The following is a 21,195-nucleotide window of genomic DNA, read 5'->3' as shown; positions in this document are numbered from 1 at the left end:
ACACATTTGCCTCTAATGAAGAAAGACTGGCTTGTTGGAGACCAAGCTTCATTAGTTTCAGTTGCTCCAGACCTATTTTTTCTTGGATGGGGGGGACACAGAGTAATATGGCATCATATGGGTCTCTAAAGAAATTTCCCCTTACCCACCACCACTGTTCCCCAGCTCCCTGTGTGAGTGTCATTTGTGTGCTCTTCAGTGAGGACTCTGGCTGTGCACATCACTAATTACAGAGAGCACTTGTCATGCTGTAGCCCTTCCACCCCCTAAAACACAAAAGATCTCATCCCAAAAATCCATACTGCCTGAGCAACACAGCAGCTACTGATGGTGGTCCAGCTTTGGGGAATCAGGTCTTTTCTCAGGTGGTTTCTCTTCTTCTTTTTGTTTAGAATTGGACAATACATCAGATTTATGAACAGTTTTGCATCAGTAAATGAAGCTAGTCTCCCTAGCCTGTGAGCAGCTGTGAGCATCTGAGCTGGTTAAGGTGACTGAAGGTCGTGGCTGGCTGAAGCACAGCACGGTGGGGATGCCCTGGAGCACAGGAGCTGGGCTGGCCTCCCTTGCCAGCACAGGGCTTCCAGTGACACAGAAAACTCAGATCAGCAACAGAGCAGCGGGTGTCACATCTGCAATACATGCAAGTGTCAGAATCACTTCTGAGATGGGATGTGGGAAGGGACAGCTCATTGAAAATTGGGGGTTTATTTTGCAGAGAGTAGCCAAGCTGACGTGTGATGTGGCTCCAGCTGCCCTGCTGAAACCACTGCATAAACTGCTGAGCTCATTCAAGTCCTCAGTATTTACTTCTGAATGCTTCCTCTCTTGGTTTTAGTAAATAGGGAAGCTCAGGGAGGTTTCAGCCTGTACTAAGGCCCATGGAGATAAGCCTTTTTTGTTTTGTTTTGTTTTAACACGCCTCAAATTAGAAACCTCACTCATGCGTTTGCAATTTGTTTTCACTGTACCCTGTCCATAACACATTTTACAGCCAGTGGGGTGATGGCTCAGTGCCAGTGCCCTGGTTTCAGGTCCTGCATTAGAACTCCATGCTTTGAGAGTGGCACTTGGGTTTGATTCCCCTGCTGGTATCTCCACCCTGGGGATTTGGATGGGATCTGTTACTACACAAATCACTGTGCCCATGGACACATCATCTGGAAATAGACTTTGTTCCACATGTACTTTTGTAGTTACTATTCACCTACCCAGTGGTGAATAAAGCTACATCCTGGGTGGCAATAACAACTGCCTCTTGGATGGAGGATGCTGGTGTGCATCTGAAAGCTCAGATCTGAGAATAAAGGTGATCCACATCTTTCAGACACACAACAGCATTTTACTTTTGATCTTAATTACTTTCATTCCTAATACCTAAATTTTTACCTGAAGCAACTGTTAAGAAAGAAATGGGTAGTATTTGATTTGTTAACCTCTGAGGTGCAGGTGATGTTTGAGTGTGGTTTGGGGAGGAAGGAGATCTTCCTCTGTGCCCACTGCCTGTGGTTGTGCTGCAGGTGGGGTGGCTTTTGATGAATGTACCCCTGCTAGAAGGGAAGAGGGTGGCCTGTGGCAGAAAGAAGAGAGGGAACAGAGCCTAAACCACATCTGCAATGTTTCCTTTTAGTCACGTCAAGTCTTGTAATCTTGTAGGTTTTTCTGAGCACTGCTTGTAAAAGAGAACCTGAAGGGGAGAGACAAAAGGGCCATATAGATATGGAAGTTAAAAATAATCCTTTGGCTGTTGCTAAGTGCTAGTGCAGCTGTGAGCCGGGCAGCTGCAGGGGATGCAGCTCTGTCTCTGGGGCAGCTGCCCCGCAGGTCAATCCCTCTGTGCTTCCCCTGTGGGAGGAGGACGGGGAGCTCACATCTCCCAGCATATTTGAAGCTTATTTTGGTGACAGAGGATGCAGTGTCAGCTGGGGTCACTGTGCTGCAGCCTCACAGTACCAGTTGCTTTGTGAGCAGTCCCAGTCATTAGCGGCAGGTTGGGGGCTCAGGGGTCAGTGGCTGCGGGTGCTGTCGGGTGCAGGGCATGGGAGAGTGCTCGGGGGTGAGCAGAACCAAGTAAAGCCCTCTGAAACAAACCCCTGTGTCATTAGGGTGTTGTAGCACTGTGAATGCCCCTTTTCCCACCAAAGAGCAGGGTAGGAGGAGGAGTCCGGGCTGGAAGACACAGCAGTCTGTGTGTGTTGTCACACTGTGTAGGGCACAGGGTGCTCTTGGCAGCCCACAAACCTGGTTTCAGGCACCCTGAGGTCTCCTGTCTACAGTGCCCCTTGCAGAGCCCAGGGGACCTTATCCCCAGAACAGACCACAAGGAGATGGCACTGCTGTAGCATATCTCTTTTCCAATGTGGTCAAAACTCAGACTGCATGTTTATTTTCAAGCTTCCTAAAGACCTTTCTCCTTGGTCCATTCCCATTTGGCCTTTGCTTTTATCACCTGCAGGAGCTGCTCAGCCAAGGGTCCTGTCCTGAGATACCTGGGAGCCAGAGAATAAATGGATAAAACAAAATAATCCCCCTGAATAAGAAGGAAAAAGAAACCTCTGACTTGCTGTGTCCCATAGCTGTGAGGAACTGAGGCCAGAGCACCTGTGCTTGGTGTCACTCTTGGGTGGGCATCCCCTCTCCAGCTTACATCCCTCCTCCCCCTGGGAAACAGGTTGGCTCCAGTAAGAATAGACCACAAACATTTAATAAGGAAAAAATCTAATGGGGCACCTCTGCTGTCCTCTTCATTTTCTAGGGTTAAACTGCAAAGCTGTTCTGCTGACTCTCATCACATGGATTGCTGTAAAGAAATAGAAGGTTTAGGTCAGCTCCATTTATTCCAGTCCAGTGGGTCAGCTTAAAAAAAAAAAAGTAAGGACCAGGTCAGCTGGAGCAGGCAGGGCTGAGGACTGTGGTGGGGAAGAGCAGTCAACTGAATCCACCTTCATCCTGCTCACATTGATGCCACTGTTCCTGCTTACAAGCTCCCTGCAAATGCTGTTTGGCTGTGTGTCCAGCGTCATTTGGCTGCACAATGTCTAAGTCCCAAACCAAGAAAAAGGTTTGTTTTGTTTTCTTTAAATGTGTGTTTCTGTAAACCAGATCTTTTCTTAGGCCATCTGTTGAACTGTTGGTATTCCTGCTTGCCCTCCTGTAGAGTGTGGGGCTGCCATGCTGTTGCAACATTTTGGAGCAGCAGAATGTGATTGCTCAAGCAGTGATGTAGAAAACGTTTCCACAGGTGAGAAAGGAACTGTGGAGGCTCCTGCTGCTGCTGACACATGTGGGATGTTGGCTTTTAGGCCTTGTTCTGGCAACAAGAGCTGGTGTCTGAGCCCTGGGGTCATCCTGGGCTGCTTCCCGTGGGTCTGGCCATGCTCTGCCAGACAGCAGTGAGCTCTGAGAGCAGCGCTTGAACCCTCTCAGCCTTTAGTGTGGAGTGTCATTGAGAAAGTCTGCTCTTCACACAGTGTGAGGAGGAGCAGACACTGCAGGGACATGGCTGGGACACGCTCACCTGAGGCTGTGGGCAGCCTGCAGTGCTCTGTGTATCATGAGCTCCCTGTGCCAGGGTGGCGCCTTCTGTGCAGGGAAGGCTTATTTGAGGGCAGGGACACCCAGCCCTGAGCTCCCAGATGATTTGAAAGGCTGTAGAGAGATTCCACACTAGGCCTGTGTGAATGGCTGGCTGGTAGTAGCACTCCTCTGTAGAATTGTTTGATTTTAACTTGTAAGCAAAAGGTTCCTAAGCATTAGCCAGGACCAAATTCAGCAGGGTGTCCTGTGGTGGTCTGGGTGTGCTCATCTCCAGGAGCCCATGGTCCCAATGCACAGAGGGGCTGAGAGCCACGTGGGAGGTGTTTGCATTCCAGATTTCATCTTCATGAAGTCTGGCACACAGATCCTCAGTGGCCTTTTGGAGGAGCATGGGGCTGACTCAGTGCATGTGTTTACTCCCATCTCCAGTCCTTGGGCGGCTCCTGAAACCGCTTCTTCCCAGGGCATTATTTCCATCCTTCCCCAATCTCTCTCTTCTTCTTCTTCTTCCTCTCAGAATTTATTTTTTCCCCTTTAACCTGGTTTCTGTTCTCTTTTCAGTTTAATATTGAGTCATGTGCCCCTGTCCTCCGAGACTGTGTGTCTCCCCATCCTGCTCCATGCCTGTTCAAAAGGCTGAAGGTCCCAGAGTTCAAATGGCCTCTGGGACAAACAGCATGGGGTGACCCTTGTCTGCTGGCTGTGACCTGTGAAAGCATGGCCAGTGCTTGTGGCTGCAATGTAAAAATGCCTGGTCCCTTCTCTAATTGCACTGCTAAGGACCCCCGTGCTGTGCTTTGGGTCAGAGGTGGCTGCAGGTCAGTGCAGGTGGATGGTTCTTAGCTGGAATGCTTTGTGCCCCATGGATGTGCTCCTCTAGATTTCTTTCACAGCATTTAAATGCACTATTTGTTATTACACCACCAGGCATTAACATTACATTGTAACCTGGTAAATATTATTGATTATTGTGGAGTTGGACTCTCTGGTCCTAATGGGTCCCTTCCAGCTTGAGATATTTGATGATTTTTGCATGGATTTCTCACAGGAACACAAATGATGATTCCATTTGTGTTCGTGCTCAGTGCTGCGTTTATTCCTTTTGTTCCTCGGTGTTCCTGGCAGCAGGCATACCCTGCCTGCCCCACCTTGCTCACACCAGGGCTTTGTGCTGGCACTTCACTGAAACTGCAGCTAGGGTGGGCATTCTCTCCCCAGTGTATGGAGTGCTGCTCTCCCAGAGTCTCTATTCCTGGCACGATGGAGCAAAGCTGCCTTTGTTACCCCTCCTTTCTCCCTGCCCAGGCTCCTATTGCTGTCCAAGCCTTGCAGCTCTCCGCAGATCTGGCAGCAGCTCCTTGAGGGCCAACCCGCACAGAGCGCTGCTGTTCTGCCTCCTTTCACTGCACTTTCTCCTTGGCCCTGAGCAGACCTTTAGCAAGTGTGAATGCATGCTAATGAGCCATTAAATGCCCGGGCAGAATTAAAGAATACAGGAGTGATGGCTTTGACATCTTTATGGGAGCCAGAGCTCTGTCTTGGGGTCTCTGCTCTTAAAGTGGCACCACGTGTGGGCTGCAACCAAGAGGTGTCATCTGAAGATTCATGCACATACCCAAACCTCCTGTCCTGTGCAGCTGCCCTCTCCCAGGGCTAAAAACCCCATAGAAAGCTCCAAAAAAACCCCAAGATGAGCTCAGAAAATAAAGCTTAGATGGTCTTAGAACAAACTTGCTTTAAATGCTCTACTAGCCAGCATCTTGGTGAGTTTGGTGTCTGAATTTCGTGTCTCTGGTGATGGTCATTGACAGAAATGAACATTTGGAAATGAATTTTGTGTTTGGGACTTAAAGGCAGAAATCCTGAGACCAGCAGGTGAGTGGAATTCTGGGTCTCTGCATTTCTTGTTGACATGAATTTTGCTCAGTTTCATTTAAAAGATGGAGCTTACATAATTGACCTGAAAGGGAAGTGCAGCACAGCCTGTGTGTTCATTTTTTCTCCTTTTTTTTCTTTCCTTGTCTTACTTTGAGTGATATTCTGATTTTTTCCAGGTACTTTGTTGAGGGAGAAATCTATTACAAAACCACAGACCTTTGGTGACCTTGCACCATGGGAGAACAATGAACACCTGCATGTGACAGATGGAGGTTTATAGGAAGGGAAAGTGGCCCTTTTTGAGTTAGAGGTTTGGAGGGAGACCCAGTAGGGGTAAAAACCCCAGAGGATTCACACACACCAGCCCCTTCTGATCTGGCTTAAGGAATAATATGAATTATTGGCAGTTCTTGCAGTGCCTTCCATGTCAGGTACTTAAGGGGTAACAAAGCCAAGCATGAGCACGTGCTCAGAGTGGTGGGATGGTATTTGGGCCCATGGCTCTAAGGAGAACAGCACATCCATCCCAAGTACCCCCACTCAGGATAAAGCTCTGTGCCTCTGGGAGGGTCTGGCACCAGCCCTTGCCCCAAAGCTCTCCCTGCATCAGGAACAGAGTGGGCAGCAGGATCTGAAAGCTCCAGTTCCCAACTCTGGGTCTCCATCCAAAAGGCCACATGTGGCAGGCTTGGCTGAGGAGCTAATGTGAGTAGAAGTCAAGGATTTGTGGAGTGCTGAGCTTACTTGGAAAAAAAAAAAAAAAGAAGAGGAAGGCTTTATTTTAAGAAATGCAGCTTTAGATCTCTTTCAGGAAATGACTTCTCATTGCCCATTTTGGCTTTCTGGTGGATCATCAGCTGTATCTCGTGGTTGCATTTCAGCTTCACTTCTTAAGCAGAGAGAAGGAAAATGAGGAAAGGCTGGACAGGGCTGCCACAGGAAATCCTCCTGCCCCGGATAGCTTTCGGCTGCCTTCATGAAACAGCAGTTTCCAAAACCACGTCTTCCTTGTCCAGTTCTCACTGAACCCAGAAATTCCCAAGTGAGAAGAAACTGGAGTGCTGAGGGGGGTTTTGTCATGGCAGTGCTGCACTGTGGGATGCTGGCAGTAATGTCCAGCTGGTGATGGGACTTGTGGTACCCATGGCTGGATTAGCAGCTCAAGCCTGCATTTTTTCCTTCACCTTTGGTTTCATTAGTCTGCATCTCCAGTGCTGTTTTTGATGATAGGTGGGCCCAGTGCTGGGACTGAAATCTCGGTTAAACCCATATGCTTCAGGATGTGAACATCCATTGCGATGGGAAGGTGCACAGATCCATGGTGCCTGGTAAATAACATTCAGAAAAGCACTATTTACTTCTTACTAACCTCTCAGTGTTTCTTTTGCTGCTTCAGTATTGCATTGTGGATAAGTGAGTGTGGGCAAGCTGTCGCCTGGTGTGAGTGGAGGCAGTTGGATGAATTTCAGGTTACACAGAAACCTTGGACCCTTGACATTTGTCTGTCTGTGTTTATGTAGCAGCCTCCTTAGCACAAGGAGGTTGTTATGCTCAGTGGGCTCCAGGGCTTGGGGATGCTCCTGCCAACCTGCCACCCTTGTTTTCCCTGCTGGACTGGCATGACCCAGGGGTGGATCCTAAACCCATCCCCGCTGTTTAAAATTTCTGGAGCTGTCTCCAGGTCCCTGTGGGTGCTGACCATCTGGCAGTGCCCTGGGCCTGAGCTGTGCCCTGGGCAGGCTGCCTGGCCCGGCCTCTTGGTGTGCAGCACCACCTGCTTTGAGCCATGGAAAGAAATTATTGGGGAAGGTGGTGATTTATTTGCCTGGGCAGGCAGTGTTTTATCCTAGCCCTCTCCCAAATGAAAAGCCCTATGTTTCCTAAGTTTTCCAAGTCTTTTCTGCTGCCCTTCTTCTTCCCACTCAAAATGTGCTGTTCACAGAGCCTCTCCCCCAGACATGGAGCACTTTTGCTGAGAAATTGGCTGGTCTGGTACAAAACTGATGCTCAGGTGGTGCCCTGTGTCTGTAGGGTTTGACTTCTCTCATAAGCAGATGTTTTTGATCCATGGTTGTGGACCCCTTCTTCACTGGGGCTCTCTGGATGAAGAAGCAGCCAGGGCTTGTTAAAGGAATGACACTGGAGAATTTGGAAATTGCTTGCCATAACTTATTTCTCTTAGTTGTTTTTCCTGTGGGTTTTTTTCTGTTTCAGACTAGTTGTTCAAATAACCAAAAATGACAAAAGCACAGCCTTTCAGAGATTGTGACCCAAAGTCTGGATGTGAGCACAGAGGCACAAAAATAAATGGCTTGATTTAATGGGAGCAAAATACAGTATGATCTTTCTCCTCCTGAGTGCTCAGAAACCACTAAACTGGCTTAAATATCGTGACTTGTTTTTCTTGTATGCTAGGCATGTCAGTTTAATGTTCTAGAAGATGGGGAAAAAAGGAGTGTTGGAGGAGGCTTGTTTTCAAACCTTTGCCACCTCTCCATTAAAAACTAGAATAATGTTTTTTGTTTCAGAAGAAAGCTGGTAATTTTTGCATTACTTTGTCATGCCCAGAAGTAGGAGGCTTTAGGAGAGCCACCTTCCATGAAAAGCCCCAGTGACAGAGCTTTTAGTGCACTGAGTTTCAGATCTTGGTGCAGTTCCGAAAAGGCGCAGTTATCACAGAGGCCAGACGGGCTGTCCTGCCAAGCAGGGTCACAGCCTGCTGTCAGGAAGGCTGGGATGAAATCAGGGTCAGAGGCTGGAAGCTTCTGCCAGAAGCTGCTGTCCTGATTTGGGAATGACCCTGCTTGGGAACAAGGAGAACAGTGCTGCTGTGGGGGTGCCATGCTGAGGGCAGGGGGGATTTGGGCTGTAGCTGCCCATCCTGGGGGGCAGCTGGGGTGAATTGAGGATGGATGATGTCCTGGGAGAAGCTGCCTGAGTGACAGTGAGATGTGCAGCCCAGCCAGAGCACAGCAGTGGGATGGGGATGTGTTTTGGAATGGGGAGAGATGGAGGCACCAGCTGGGCTGTGAGTCTCAGCCCACTCTAGTGCTGTTCTTGGGAGCAGTGCCCCCCATGGCTCCTGCCCGGATGGATCCCAGACCAGTAAAGCTCAGTCTGGGGACTACTCTCCCCCCAAAGAAGCATTGCTTTCCTCTGCAGGTTTCTGCTGCCTCCTGACATGTGGTTTGTGTTAGCCCAGCCCTGAAGGTCAGGAGCTAACTGGAAAGAATGTTATCAAATTCAGGGGGAGCATTTAATTTCCTAGTTAGATCTGGATCTTTTAAACTTCTAAGCTTGTCTTATTTTGAATATGGGAACAGAAGAAAACATCTCTTATTATGTTTGGAGAACATAATTAATGTATTTTGGCTTCACAAACCAGCTTTAACAGAGAATGTATAAACTCAAAGGGTTCAAGGGGGTTAAAGTCCAGGGTGATGTTCTGCACCATGAGACTGCTGCTGGTGCAGAGGTGTCTTGAAACACACCCTCCTTGAGGACACATTGCTGTGGAAATGAAACTGGGAAGTGAAACTGGATGCATCATGGGCACAGTGGTGGAAGGTTTCCTGCAGGCATGATGGCACAGAGAGTGCTTAGCCACATCAGCACTGTGTGTGACCGTGGGAGAGAGAGCTGGGACTGGGAACGAGCAGCACAGGGTGCTGCAGCATGTGAGTATGGGTAACACTCTGCAAACCACAGCTCTGGGTCACTGTCACCAAAACCCTCGCTGCCACATTGCCTCGGGACTCCTCTCAGTTTGTGTCCCTAGCGAGAGGATGGAGTGTATTCTCACCTCTGGTGCTGTGGATGTTGAGATGTGGGACAACTCTTATTGTGCCCATATGAAAACCAAATGTTCCTCATTCACTGAGTTTCTCCAGTCTTCAGGCTGTGTGGGAGATGGTTGGCACCCCAAGTGTAGCTCATGGTGCTTGCAGCAGTGGCCACTCTTTCAAGGTGATGGAAGCAGTGAAGGCTGTGATGCCTTTGCCATTGAAGGTCAAGACGGAAATTCCTGCTCTTGGCACATTGACCATGATGAGCTTCAGCCAGTGACTTCTTGAACACTAAGCCAGTGTGGCCAAGGCAGGAAACACATGTCAACGTGTTTTGACATTTTAAGCTCACACCCCACACTTAGTCACCCTCATACAGAATGGCTTTTTCTTCATCCCTGTCAATAAACAAAACCACATCCTTTAAGATGCTGTTTCTTAAGTTTTCCAATCACAGTGGTTTAATAGGATGCATTATTTGCAAATGGCCATTTCCCTTCCCCAGGACAGTAATTTTAGGCTCTACCTCCAGTCTGCCAGGGGCTGGAAGGGATGTGCAGTCTTTCTAGCCTCCTGTGACCCAGCACTGATGCCTTTAAAAACAGAACCATTTAATGGTCCAGAGACAGATTTCCTCTGGACTCACATCTTGTGCTGCATTCTGTGGTGTCTTAGGAGAACTGAGGGGTGGTATGAATACCATCAGCTTGCTTCTCTTGGCTTCAAATTCAAGCCTTAGCACATTTACTAATTGCCAGCTGCTTTGGATTCCTTGAAATGTGCCATTTAACAAAACCATAGTTTATAGCTAATTTGGACACTTGCATTGCCATGCAAGTGGCACCAAACCTGCTGTGTGTGAGAGCCCAATCACCTGAATTAATTGTGACTAAAAGCCAGACACCCGATTTGGTTTGCTTGAGAAGTGATGGTCCTGGGAGTCCCCCACTCTGCAGCAGCTGTGGATGTAGCTGAGCCCATGGGCTCAAACCCAGAGCTTTCTGTCTGAGGAAAGGGCAAGGCTGTCATTGTGAAGGCAAGCAGAGCAAGGGATTTTAATCTCCATCAGATGTAGGCACAGAAGGAGGTCACCTCTAGAGATCTTGTAAACATAATCTCCTTTGTCCAGTAATGTTTGAATATGCAGGCTGGCTCCAAAGCAAACGGTGGGACTGCAGAGGAGGCTGTAGAAGGACAACCTGTGATTTGCTGGGATATATGAGATGCCTAGTAAAACAGAAGGTGCTCCTGTGACTTTTGGCAGGGGATATAGCTTGGCAATCCACAGCCTCTGATAATCTTGGCACGGTGGGAGAGGCAGGGAGATCCACGAGTTTGTGTCGATGAAAGGAGCGTGTGTATAATTTATCGTGTCTGGGGTGCTCGAGGCTCTTCCCAGTGGAAAAGCTGAGCTGTAATTAGGTTGCTGATGAGCCTTGTGTACAAACCCTTCAGCTCTATAAACTATGCCTGTAAAGGCATCCCTTCTCCTAGGGACTGGCCAGGGAAGAATTTGAGCAGTCTCCAGCAGATGGATGGCTCCCTGAAGCCAGCTGCTCAGTGGACAGCCACTCCACTTACTGTCACTGACAGCCTTGGAGCCTGTTTACTTTCTCAGCCCTTCACTAAGCCCCTTGGCTCCAAGGGGATGCTTCAGTGGAGAAGAGCCCTTGCTGGATTGGTTTCTTCATCCATTTCTGCTGTGAGCTGCCTTGAGCTGCTCCCTGGGGGGGACTCAGCTGGTCCCAGCAACCTTTGTGGCTCTGGTTGGGACACAGAGTTCTTGTTTGGACACAGGAAATAGTGCTTGTTGATATAATTTTTTTCAAGGTTTTAAGAGAACTTCTTAAGTAAGACTGTTAAGAAGAAAGAGAAGGAAATACTTTATGAGGTGGGCAACCTGCTGGGCTTTTTGCTGCTGAACTCTGAGCTCAAAACCAGCAAGGGAGCAGTATTCCATTCCCATCTTAATATCTCTTGATGTAGACAGAGAAAGATTATTTCATACAAAAGTAGGAAGGAGGAGGTGCCCATTCGTCTTAAGCAACCGTAGAGGGAAGCTGGAAGAGCAATGAGTAGGTAGTTTTTGCTGCTGAATGTTGATATTAATTTGATATTTAAGCGTTTCCCAACAGCATCTGTTTGTTGCCCTGCCAAGTAAGGTCTCTCTGGCAGCTCTTCCTGCTGGGCTGCTGGTCCCTGCCAACCACAGCACCCAGTGGTGGCCATTGGAATCCTGCTGACACCTGTCCCCACTGTCCCCCTCAGGTCACGGGGAGTGTCACTGCGGGGAGTGCAAGTGCCACGCGGGGTTCATCGGGGACAACTGCAACTGCTCCACGGAGACGGACAGCTGCGTGTCCAGCGACGGGCAGATGTGCAGCGGCCGCGGCGCCTGCGTCTGCGGGAGGTGCCAGTGCACGGAGCCCGGCGCATTCGGAGAGACCTGCGAGAAGTGTCCCACCTGCCCCGGTGTCTGCAGCACCAAAAGGTACCCACAGGAGTTCAGGAGGGACTTCTCGCTCCTGGTGGGAAGGGCAGCTCTTTGGTTCCTGGGAGACTTTTCAGCTAGGGAATTGCTTCTGCTTTGTTGAATGTGTGATCAGCCCCAAGCAAGCCTGCTGCTGCTAGGAGCCCACGCTAAGTACCCTGACAGTATTCCAGGTAGAGCAGCAACAAGTCTTCTTGCCCTAGTGCTCATGGAGTTTCATGTCCCTGCTCATTTCTGGTGCTGTCTCACTCTGCAGGAAGGGCTGGCAACCCCAGTTTTGCTGCACTCTGAGCTGCAGATGTCTGGGTGCAGAGAGCTGTGAGCTGCAGAGGAGGGGAGGACTGGAATCAGAATCACTGCCCCTGCCTCACAGCAATGAAGGTGGCCCAGGCATCAGCCTCAGACTAGCACAGAGCAGCAGGACTGCCTGCCTTGATCTCAGGCAGGATGGATTTTGCAGTAGCTGACGTGCAGCTCCTGACATCCAAAGGGCAAACAGACCCCAAACCTATAAGCTGCTCTGCACCTTCATGGAATCCTTTGCACTTTCACTGAATCCTACAAGCTGCTTTTCACTTTCATTGAATCCTAATAAATCCATCCTTGCGATGGAGATGCCTGGTCCTGAAGCTGCTCCTCCCTTGTGGTGCAGATGTGCAGCCTCCAGACCAGACCCAGGGAATCCCTTCCCAAGGGCTGAATCCCCGTGTTCATGCAATTTCTGACATGTGCTTAGTCTTCCCTCTATGTGTGTTCCTGCAGGGATTGTATTGAATGCAAGCTGTTTAACTCAGGAAGACTGGCTGATAACCAAACCTGCCAAAAGCACTGCAAGGATGAGATCATCACCACTGTGGATGTTCTTGGTAAGCTGGCAGCTGCAGGTGGTGGGACCTGGTGTCTGTGGCATTGAACTCTTCTTAATCAGGCTAAAACATATCTGTAAAGAAAGCTTCAGGGAGCACCTGGTATTTAGAAATGTGTGTATGTAGGTAGTTTGAATATGTGTATGTGTGGTATGTGTGATGCTCTCTCCAGGCTATAATCCATAGTGAAGTAAAAAACTCCTTGATTTTAAATGACATCTAACCACTACTGCCAGTGCAGGGAGCAAAGAGTGGGGTGAGGTCACATGAGACAGATGAGAGGAGTCGTGAGAGAGTGCAAAAGAACAGCCTATTACTCAAGAAAAGGCATTTTCTAATCATCTGAGGCTTCATCTTGGAAGAAGTGAACTGGTAAAAGAAAGCAAAGCTGCTTTGAAAATGAGTTCTGCTTTGGTGGAACTGACTGCTACAAGTTCCCCTGGCAATCTCCTGCCCTTTGTGTCCTCTTCTAGAGGTGACCCCACATGTGCATCCTCAGCAGATGACTTCCCCCCTCTCTTTTCAAGATCTGTTCTGGGAGTCCCTGGTTGCTGTTTAGGGGAGTAGAGGGGATCCAGGCTTGTAACAGATTTAATCACAATCCTGACCTTGGCCTTAGCAATATCTCTTGGAGGGAGGGATGGAGATCAAGCAGGGATAAGTTACTGTCTGCATCTGGCATTTCCTCCTCTTCCTTAATTTATAGAGGTGGGAGTCCCTCACGTTGCTCAGCTTTTCACTCACTTCCTCCTAAGCTGTCTGCAGGTGATGTTTTTCCCATTGACTCCTCTCACATCCAGTGCCCCACTTTTAAATTATGACCAGTGGAGTTTCCCACCCTTCCCTTTGGGACACTTGCTCTCATTCTCTCCATTCACTGTGCAGTTTAGCAGGGAGTGCACCTGCACCAGCACCCTGTGAGAGGTTTGCAAGTTCAAAACACACAAAGCTCCTTTCTAATGCCTGTCTGGCCAGCACATATTGAGAATCAAAGCTCATCCCTCCCGCCTGAAAAGCTCAGTGGAACCCTCACACCTCTCTCTGTTGACATGTTATCTCTGAAACCTAGTGAAGATAAACAGAAATCATTACTATTGAGACTTTAATCACTGTATCTTTTACTGAAATGATGGTGCAAGGATGGGAGTGAAAGCAGCTAGACCTACAGAAACTAAGATTTGCTGCCCAACTCAAAAGGACATTAGTCAAGAAGTATGGAAGTATTATCTATATTAATCTAATTAGTACTTTGCTTTTCAACAATCAGCACTTTTCCAGCCCATGCTTTGCTACCACTGTGTAGATAGAGGAGGTTTGCCTGTCCCAGGGTAGGAACAGCTGAGGTTTGTCCACACCAGGAACGTGTCAGAGGGGCAGCTGCATCTGAGCTCAGCTGTTGAAATGGAGGGTATTAATCTTTTAACTGGATGCAGGTCAAAGGCATTGAAAGGGAAAACAAACAGACAGAAGAGAGCTAAGGGGTTGGGGTAGCAGTGGCCATTAATGCAATCATTTTTCAGCATGACAGGCATGGATACAAGAACTGTGGAAAGCTATTTCCAGGTGCCTAAGACAAGGTCATGCATGTCTTTGCTAGCCGACAGCCCTGGGTCCCCAAATTCCTGTCCCATGCAACTCTCAGCCCTTGCAGGCTGGCAGAGCTGTGCTCCTGTAACAGCCAGAGATGATTCCCCACTCCCTCCAGTCACTGTCCCTGCAATGGGGGCATCAAAAGAGCTGTGGCTGTGCAGGGCAGTGGCTCTGCTGAAATCACCCCTTAAGCTAGATCTGCAGACCTCAGGTGATGGTTTTGCTCAATCTTAAATTGTTTCTTCCTCAGGCAGCACTGACAGTGACCAGGCTCTGTCTGGTGCTATGGTCCGTCAGACACCAACACACAGCGCTCGCATGGCTCTGGGAGTAAAGTCCTCTCATTTCCTTTAACTCCCACAGCTACACATCATCCTTGCAACCAACTCCTCCCTCCCTCCCTCCACCCCTTCCCATTTTCCTTTTCTATCTCTCTCTTTGAAAACAAACTTCTCGGCCGTTTCCGGAGCTGGAGCTATTCGGTACAGCTGGAGCACAAGCTGGCCATGGGCTGCTGCTGCTGCTGGCTCTGAGTCAGTGCTCCTTGTTTTCCCTTTTTCTTCCACTCTTCAAGAAATTTAGCAAATTAAGAAGAAAATGGCATTTATTACATAAGCAGACTTGCATGAAGGAAGAATGTGTGTGCGTGCGAGGTTGAGTGTGTTTGCTGTGTGATGTTTGCCAAGTGCCACATTTTCTCAAGCAGTGATTCTGGACACTGCTCAGTTACAATTTGTATGAGTTGTGATCAAACTGTGCTGCTTTCCAGGCTTACTCCCCATTCCTCTGCTCCCAGGCATCCATGGAAAGCTCTGCTTATCTTGCAGGGGAGAGCTGTGCTAATTCCTAATACTGAACCTGCCAGCTAAGTCAGCCAAGTGCTGTATTGCAGCTTTAGACACAGCCTGTTAGACAGGGTGACTAGCTCAGAATCAGGGAACCCACACCATTGCAGTTTTTAGGGGAGAATTATGTTAAAAAATAGAGGGTGTTGGAAGCATTTATTTGAAAAATTATGGTACAAAAGTTCTGCAGTGTTTAGGATTTTTTTTAATGTATAAATCTTTTACAAAATCCTGTGATTCTTGCATCTGGTTCCAGAAACAGACGACCCCAACGTGATCCTCTGTGCCTACCCAGTGAACAACTGTGTCATGAAGTTCACCTACATGGAGCTTCCCAGTGGGAAATCCAACCTCACCGTCCTCAAGGAGCCAGGTTGGCCCTCCCTTGGGTTTCTTTTCTGACAGCACTGGCAGCCTCAGGAGAGGTGATGGGCTGCTGGGGGACCTGGGGGGCTGCAGAAAGGCTGGCTGCATGTGTGAGCAGATAAACCAGGCTGATTTACACTGAAGTGTTTTACAGTGATGAAACCGAGCTCCAAATGCTCCCAACTTAGTAAAAAAGAATTGTGAGAGTAAACCTTGCACCTGAGCCATCAGCATTGCCAGCAAGGGCTGAAGAGCTTTGGGAGGCTGAGTTAACTGAAGCCTATTTAAGTAGCAAAAAGTATGCTTGATTTAGAGATAAAGCCCTTGTGAGCAAAAATATCGGAAGAGAACACCTGGTGCAGCTGCTGGTTAAGTTAGGATAATGGGAAAGCCCTGCACCACCTAAGGATTTCCACATTGCCAAGGAGTTGTGATCCAGGCAGTGTAAGGGCTGTGTGCCCCTACTCCCCTCCACAGGCTGTGCAGACAGCTGTGCTTCCCAGCAATATTTTAATCACATGCAATGCAGTTGCTCAAAGAAAACCCCTTGTGGTGTTGCAGGACAAGCTGGCGAGCATCCAGCAGTAGCTTCTTGTGATTTGTTCTGGTCCTCCAAGGCACGGGCCAATATGGGAAAGACTGAGATTCCTCATGTTTTATTTCAATTGTGCTGCAGCTTGCACTTAATTAAAAGACCAGCTGATTAGCTGACAGTTAATGTCCTTATATAAAGTCCTTAGTGATCACCTGTCTCTGTGTGGGAGCAGCTGAGCTGGCTTTTGCTAGAGGCACCTTAATGCTCTGTGTCCCACATGGGTCAGGTGGCATTAAAACCCTGCATTGCTGTTGGACAGTGGCACTGCTGCCCTACTATGTGACATCCCAGCTCTGGTGACATCCATGAGAGGTGGCCCTTTGACCTGCCTCTAGCCAGGAATTTAATTTAAAAAAAATGTAGTTCAGTTTCAGAGGGAACTGTTGCTTTTTCAGATTTAGCCACTGCTGCTGGCGCTGCCTGAGGTCACTTGCTCTGTGGCTGCAGTCCAAGTTATTACCTGACCCAGGATGCACTCACACCAGGGCTAATTAGCTTTTCTGCCTCTCTGCCAGCCTGCAGCTCAGCCCCCAGCGCTGTGACCATCGTGCTGGCAGTGATTGGCAGCGTGGTGCTGATTGGCATCATCCTGCTGGCGCTCTGGAAGCTGCTCGTCACCATCCACGACAGGCGGGAGTTCGACCGATTCCAGAGCGAGCGTTCCCGCGCCAGATACGAAATGGTGAGCCTGGGCTGGGGGTGCTACTGGGGGGGCTCTGGGGATGCACTGGCAGAAAACAGCTCAGCAGTGATGGAAAAGGGTGGCAGGAACAAGGGTGCAGGTGTCCATGCCTTGTGGTGCCTTCGGGGTCCAGCATCTTGCAGTTCCTTTGCCTAGGAGAAGGACTGTTGCCTTCTCCTAGGCAAGTTACAAGTGCTTTGCAAAACTATACCCAGCCTTTGGTCTCCTCATCTATTTCCAAGCAGAGCTGGAGGCTGAAGGAGGTAGGGGAGACTGTGGTGGCAGCTGCATTGGTCAGGTCTGTGAGGGAGCCCTTCTGGGAGGCTTTGAGGGGGGATGTTCAGCATTGGAGGGCAGTGCCTCTGCCTGCAGGCAGGATGGAAGGTGGGTCTGATGGACCAACTCTGGGTAAACAACACTGCCTCTGGATCTGAATGTTCAGTTCTCTCAAAGCCAAACACAGCACTGTCACCAAACTAATTGTTATGTTTTTACCATGGTACAGACTTTGTTCCTCATCTTTGTTCTTTCTGTCTGCTCCTCTCTCCAAAGGCATCCAATCCTCTCTACCGAAAGCCCATTTCCACGCATAACGTAGAGTTCACGTTCAACAAGCTCAACAAGTCTTACAACGGTACAGTTGACTGAAGGGGTCTCAGTGCCTGGCACTGCCATGGACAATTGCTTGAATGGCCGGGCTGCTTCCCCACTTGAAGATGGGATTCTCTTCAGGGGCGAGAATCCCTTACGATGGGACTGGTCGATGACCAAAGCCTGTTATTTGCACAGTAAGGAGAAAGGTCTGGTTCATTCTGGAGGCACAGATGTGAGGGCAGGGTCCCTGCCTGTGTTGATGGACTCTGAGCCGTGTGCATCTCCATACCCCAGCTTTCCAGATGTATTAAACCTGCCAACTAAGTGAACCAAGTGCCATATTGCAGCTTTAGACATATCCCGTTAGAAAAGGTGACTAGGTCAAAAATCAGGGGAACCCACTCCATCAAAAGTTGTTAGGGGGGGAATTAGCTTGAAAACAGGGTCTTGGAACCATATGTGTAAGAAATTAGGATAAAAAACTCTGCAGTCTTTAGGAATTTTTTTATATAAACCCCGAAATAAAACAGTTGTGCATATATGATGCTGTGAATAGAGTGGATTGTTTCTTTGCTGAGACCCCACCAAAACTGGGGCTGCTCCTCCTGCCAGCAGCAATGGTGCTGCCTGTTGGATTTATTAATAGAGCCTTATCAGTCAAAGCATGGCCATAAAACATGGAGCTGGAGCTGTAGGGGCTGCCACAGGAGTTGTGTTGATTTAATACACTGGTGTTGACCCAGGGCAGGGAGCTCCTGATCTGAGCCTATGGTGTTACATTGGAAACTGGTGGGAGCCCAAGGAAAAGGGAGTTCACTCTGAGGAAAATAATATAAACACCCATTCCTTATGGTGTGCAAGTAGGTGTCCAGCCTGGGGGGCTGCAGGAGGGCAGCTGAGAGCACTCAGCAGCTCCTCCAGACTTTTTACCAGAGGACTGTTGCTGTGGGGTCCCATGGAGTCCAGCTGGAAAATCAGGGGAGCCCTGAGCTTTTGGAAATAGAGCTGGATAAAGACCAATGTTGTTGCTTCGCGACATATATTTTGCTTTGGTTTTTTGCTTTTTTTTATTTTTTCCCCCCAAACTATTCCCCCAGCCCTGTCTGTTTTCCTCTGGAGCTGGGGTTTGGGTTACCCTGCTGACAGCTGCAGCTTTAAACCCACACAGACGGGGCTGCAGCCGCCGCAGGAGAGAGGAGCTGGAGCAATTGCTACTGCCTGGATTTTTTTTTTTCCTTCTTTTTTTAAATTTCTTTTTTTCTTGTCTCTTCACCCTCAACAGATCATGCAATAGTCAGCTGAAGGAAGCTTGCCAGGGAAAAGCAAAAACAAATGGTGTTCATTGTTTTGACTTGCTCTTCTCATTGGAAAAGAGCCATGGGCCCATCCTTCCGGATTTATTTTTTTTAATGTGTTTTTGCCTCTATAAACAGAAGCTCTTATTTGTTCAGTAAAAACAGCTCTCCTTCAAGAACTTTATGGCCCCCCCTCTGCCTACAAGCAGCACTCAAGAAATGCAGCAGACCACACTAAAAATATCTCAGAACTGGCATTTTTAGGAGGGCAGCAAGTGGCGCCTTGGCGGCATCGGGGCTGATCAGGTGGGGTAAAAAACTCAAAACCTTAAACAAATGAAATTTATGCTGTCTTCCCACTTCATTCCACTACAGCTGCCCTAGCAGGGGAGGAGGGTGCATAGATCCATCCTGAAAACAAGTGCAGGGGCAGGCTCTGGTTAAATGCTGCCTTAGTGTAACCCACCATGGGTGGGCTGGAGGCTGTGCTGCCTCCTCCCTGCAGCACCACCAGCAGCAGGACAGGCCTGAGTACTGCACAGGGGCAGCTCTTCAGAGCTCCACATCTTCTACACGATAATGAAGTCCAGGCTAAAGTTTACAGGCCAAGAAACAGCATTTTGAATAGCTGGGACTAACCCTGCCACCTAGGAAAGAGCATCCCTGGGATAAATTTGGGGTTTGTGATCATCCCACTGCCGTGTGCCAAGATGGCAAGACAGATTTCATCACTGACACAAAATAATAGAAAGTAGTCAGAAAATAATCATCACAAGGAGACAGAGCAAGTTTTAGCTTGGTTCACGTGGCTGCCTCACACAAGTCATACTGCCCCAGGCACAGAAAGGGGGAGCAGGAAGGAAAGCCCAGGGAAAGGAAGGGCAGGAATGCTTTAAACCAGCTTTGCCACCCAAAGCAGCAAACGCTCTGAATACACTTCTGCTTCAGTTAATTTGTGAGGGACCAAGCAGTTTAAAAACAAATCCACCCCTTTGCACTCTGAAAGGAGAGGCACAGGCAGTGCCCCCCTGCCACCCTTTCCCTTGCACCCTTGCAGATTACCTTTGTGCTGTGGCATTTCCCACAACACTGGGTTAGGGCTGAGAGACTGGGCAACCCAGGCAGTTGTAGGGAGCCAAGATTTGACTCATTGCTAAGGGGTTGTTTGGGCAGGGAGAGTGGAAAAAGCAGAGAAAAGGCTTGGGGACGGGACTGCAAGTGCCCTCCTTCCTCTGCCCAGGGACACAGCTCAGCTGTAAAGCAGACTGGTCTGCAGAGTAGGCAGGGAGCAATGTGGGCTCAAATAAGCAAGGGGAGGGTGCCACAAGCCAGGCTGCCAAGGCAGTGTACAAAAAGAAGTGAACAGGGTTGATGCTGTCAGTGCTGCCTGTGGTGCTGCACCGGGCAGTGCAGAGCAGCCCCCCAAATTCAGCCTTTCCACAAGGTTGCATTTTTATTAAAAGTAAGGAAGCACTGCTAAGGCTTTGTGTTACTGGGTAAGCAGATCTGCCTTTACCCTTGCAAGAGCAGTGCCAAGCACAGTCATGGGAGTGGTGTATTTCAGTCAGCAGCAGTTTATTTGTGTCTGTAAATACATGCAGCCTGACCACAGCTAGCATTCCTGAATGAAAGCTCCAGCAGAAGGCATCAACAGGTCAGACGTGATGGAAAAACGTCAGAGCTTGTCTGGCCAAGCTGGAATCCGGATGCCCTTGCAACATCATCTCCTCCTGTTTCCCCAGCCACAGCTGAGGGCTGCTGCTGCTGCAGGGTTGCTGGGGCTCACCAGTGCCTTTTCCCTGTGCTGCTGCTCTGGGGGAGGAGACAGCACCATTCCTTGGGAAAGGTCAAGGCCAATGGCAGCATGATTTGTTTTGTTAATTGTGGAGGTGCAGTGAAACTGTTCTCTGTTACCCAAGCCTGAGTGAGGCATGCCTGCCTGCATCCTCATTGCCCTTTACAGTGGAACAAGAAGGTGCTCAGCAGCTGAAGGCAAAGCCCAGGCTCTGGAAGATGAATGCTCCACACTCCTGAACTTATTTAACCTCGCGTTTCTCCAGCCAAGTGGCAAGCCAAGGAGCTCCAGTGTTGGGAAAAGGATCACTAAGCTGCCTGCAGGAAATGCCACAGTGAGGTAACTCCCTGCATCTGCAGCCCAGCAGCATATCCAGCACCATCTCCATACCTGAACACAGGAACTGGAATTGTTCTCCTCTGCACTGCCAGCCTGCAAAGGTCACAACTACACAGCAGAGACACAGGAGTTTATTTCATCCTGTCCCTTCCTGCATGCCCACTAGTTTCTGCTGGTGTCTACAGGATGCAGCCAGATCAGAAACTTGTCCATTCAGCTGCCATGACCCAGCATCACCCAGTCTGTGTGGGGGCAAAGGTTGCAACCATGGGCTTGCAGGACCCTGTGTGCACAAGGACCTGGAGGCTTTATTTCCTAATTTACTTCATTGCATTTTAATCCAAGTCACCACTATCAAGGCAAGCATACTGGTGATTAGCAAAACAAGTGTATCTATGCTATGAGTAATTACTGTAAGGCTGTGGTGGTTTAACCCCAGCTGACAACCCAGCCCCACACAGCCACTCTCTCACTCTGCCACAGTGGGATAGGGGAGAGAATCAGAAGAGTAAAAAAAGTGAGAAAACGTGGGTCAAG

General features: G+C 49.0%; 1 protein-coding gene across 1 annotated transcript in view; it reads left to right on the top strand.

Annotated features, from left to right (window-relative positions):
* The window catches only part of ITGB5 (integrin subunit beta 5), a 57,945-nt gene extending 40,175 nt beyond the window's left edge, over positions 1-17,770 (top strand). The window contains exons 11-15 of the mRNA XM_058028582.1: positions 11,469-11,691; positions 12,454-12,557; positions 15,249-15,365; positions 16,469-16,635; positions 17,188-17,770. Coding sequence (XP_057884565.1) covers positions 11,469-11,691; positions 12,454-12,557; positions 15,249-15,365; positions 16,469-16,635; positions 17,188-17,283 — 707 coding nt within the window. The 3' untranslated portion in view covers positions 17,284-17,770. The remainder of the gene's footprint in view (positions 1-11,468; positions 11,692-12,453; positions 12,558-15,248; positions 15,366-16,468; positions 16,636-17,187) is intronic.
* The last annotated feature ends 3,425 nt before the right edge of the window (positions 17,771-21,195 follow it).

This window comes from Melospiza georgiana, chromosome 7 (genome assembly GCF_028018845.1).
Source record: "Melospiza georgiana isolate bMelGeo1 chromosome 7, bMelGeo1.pri, whole genome shotgun sequence".
NCBI classification, from domain to species: domain Eukaryota; kingdom Metazoa; phylum Chordata; class Aves; order Passeriformes; family Passerellidae; genus Melospiza; species Melospiza georgiana.
The sequence above is the reverse complement of the archived record's forward strand: the minus strand, read 5'-3'. Positions and strand labels throughout refer to the sequence as shown.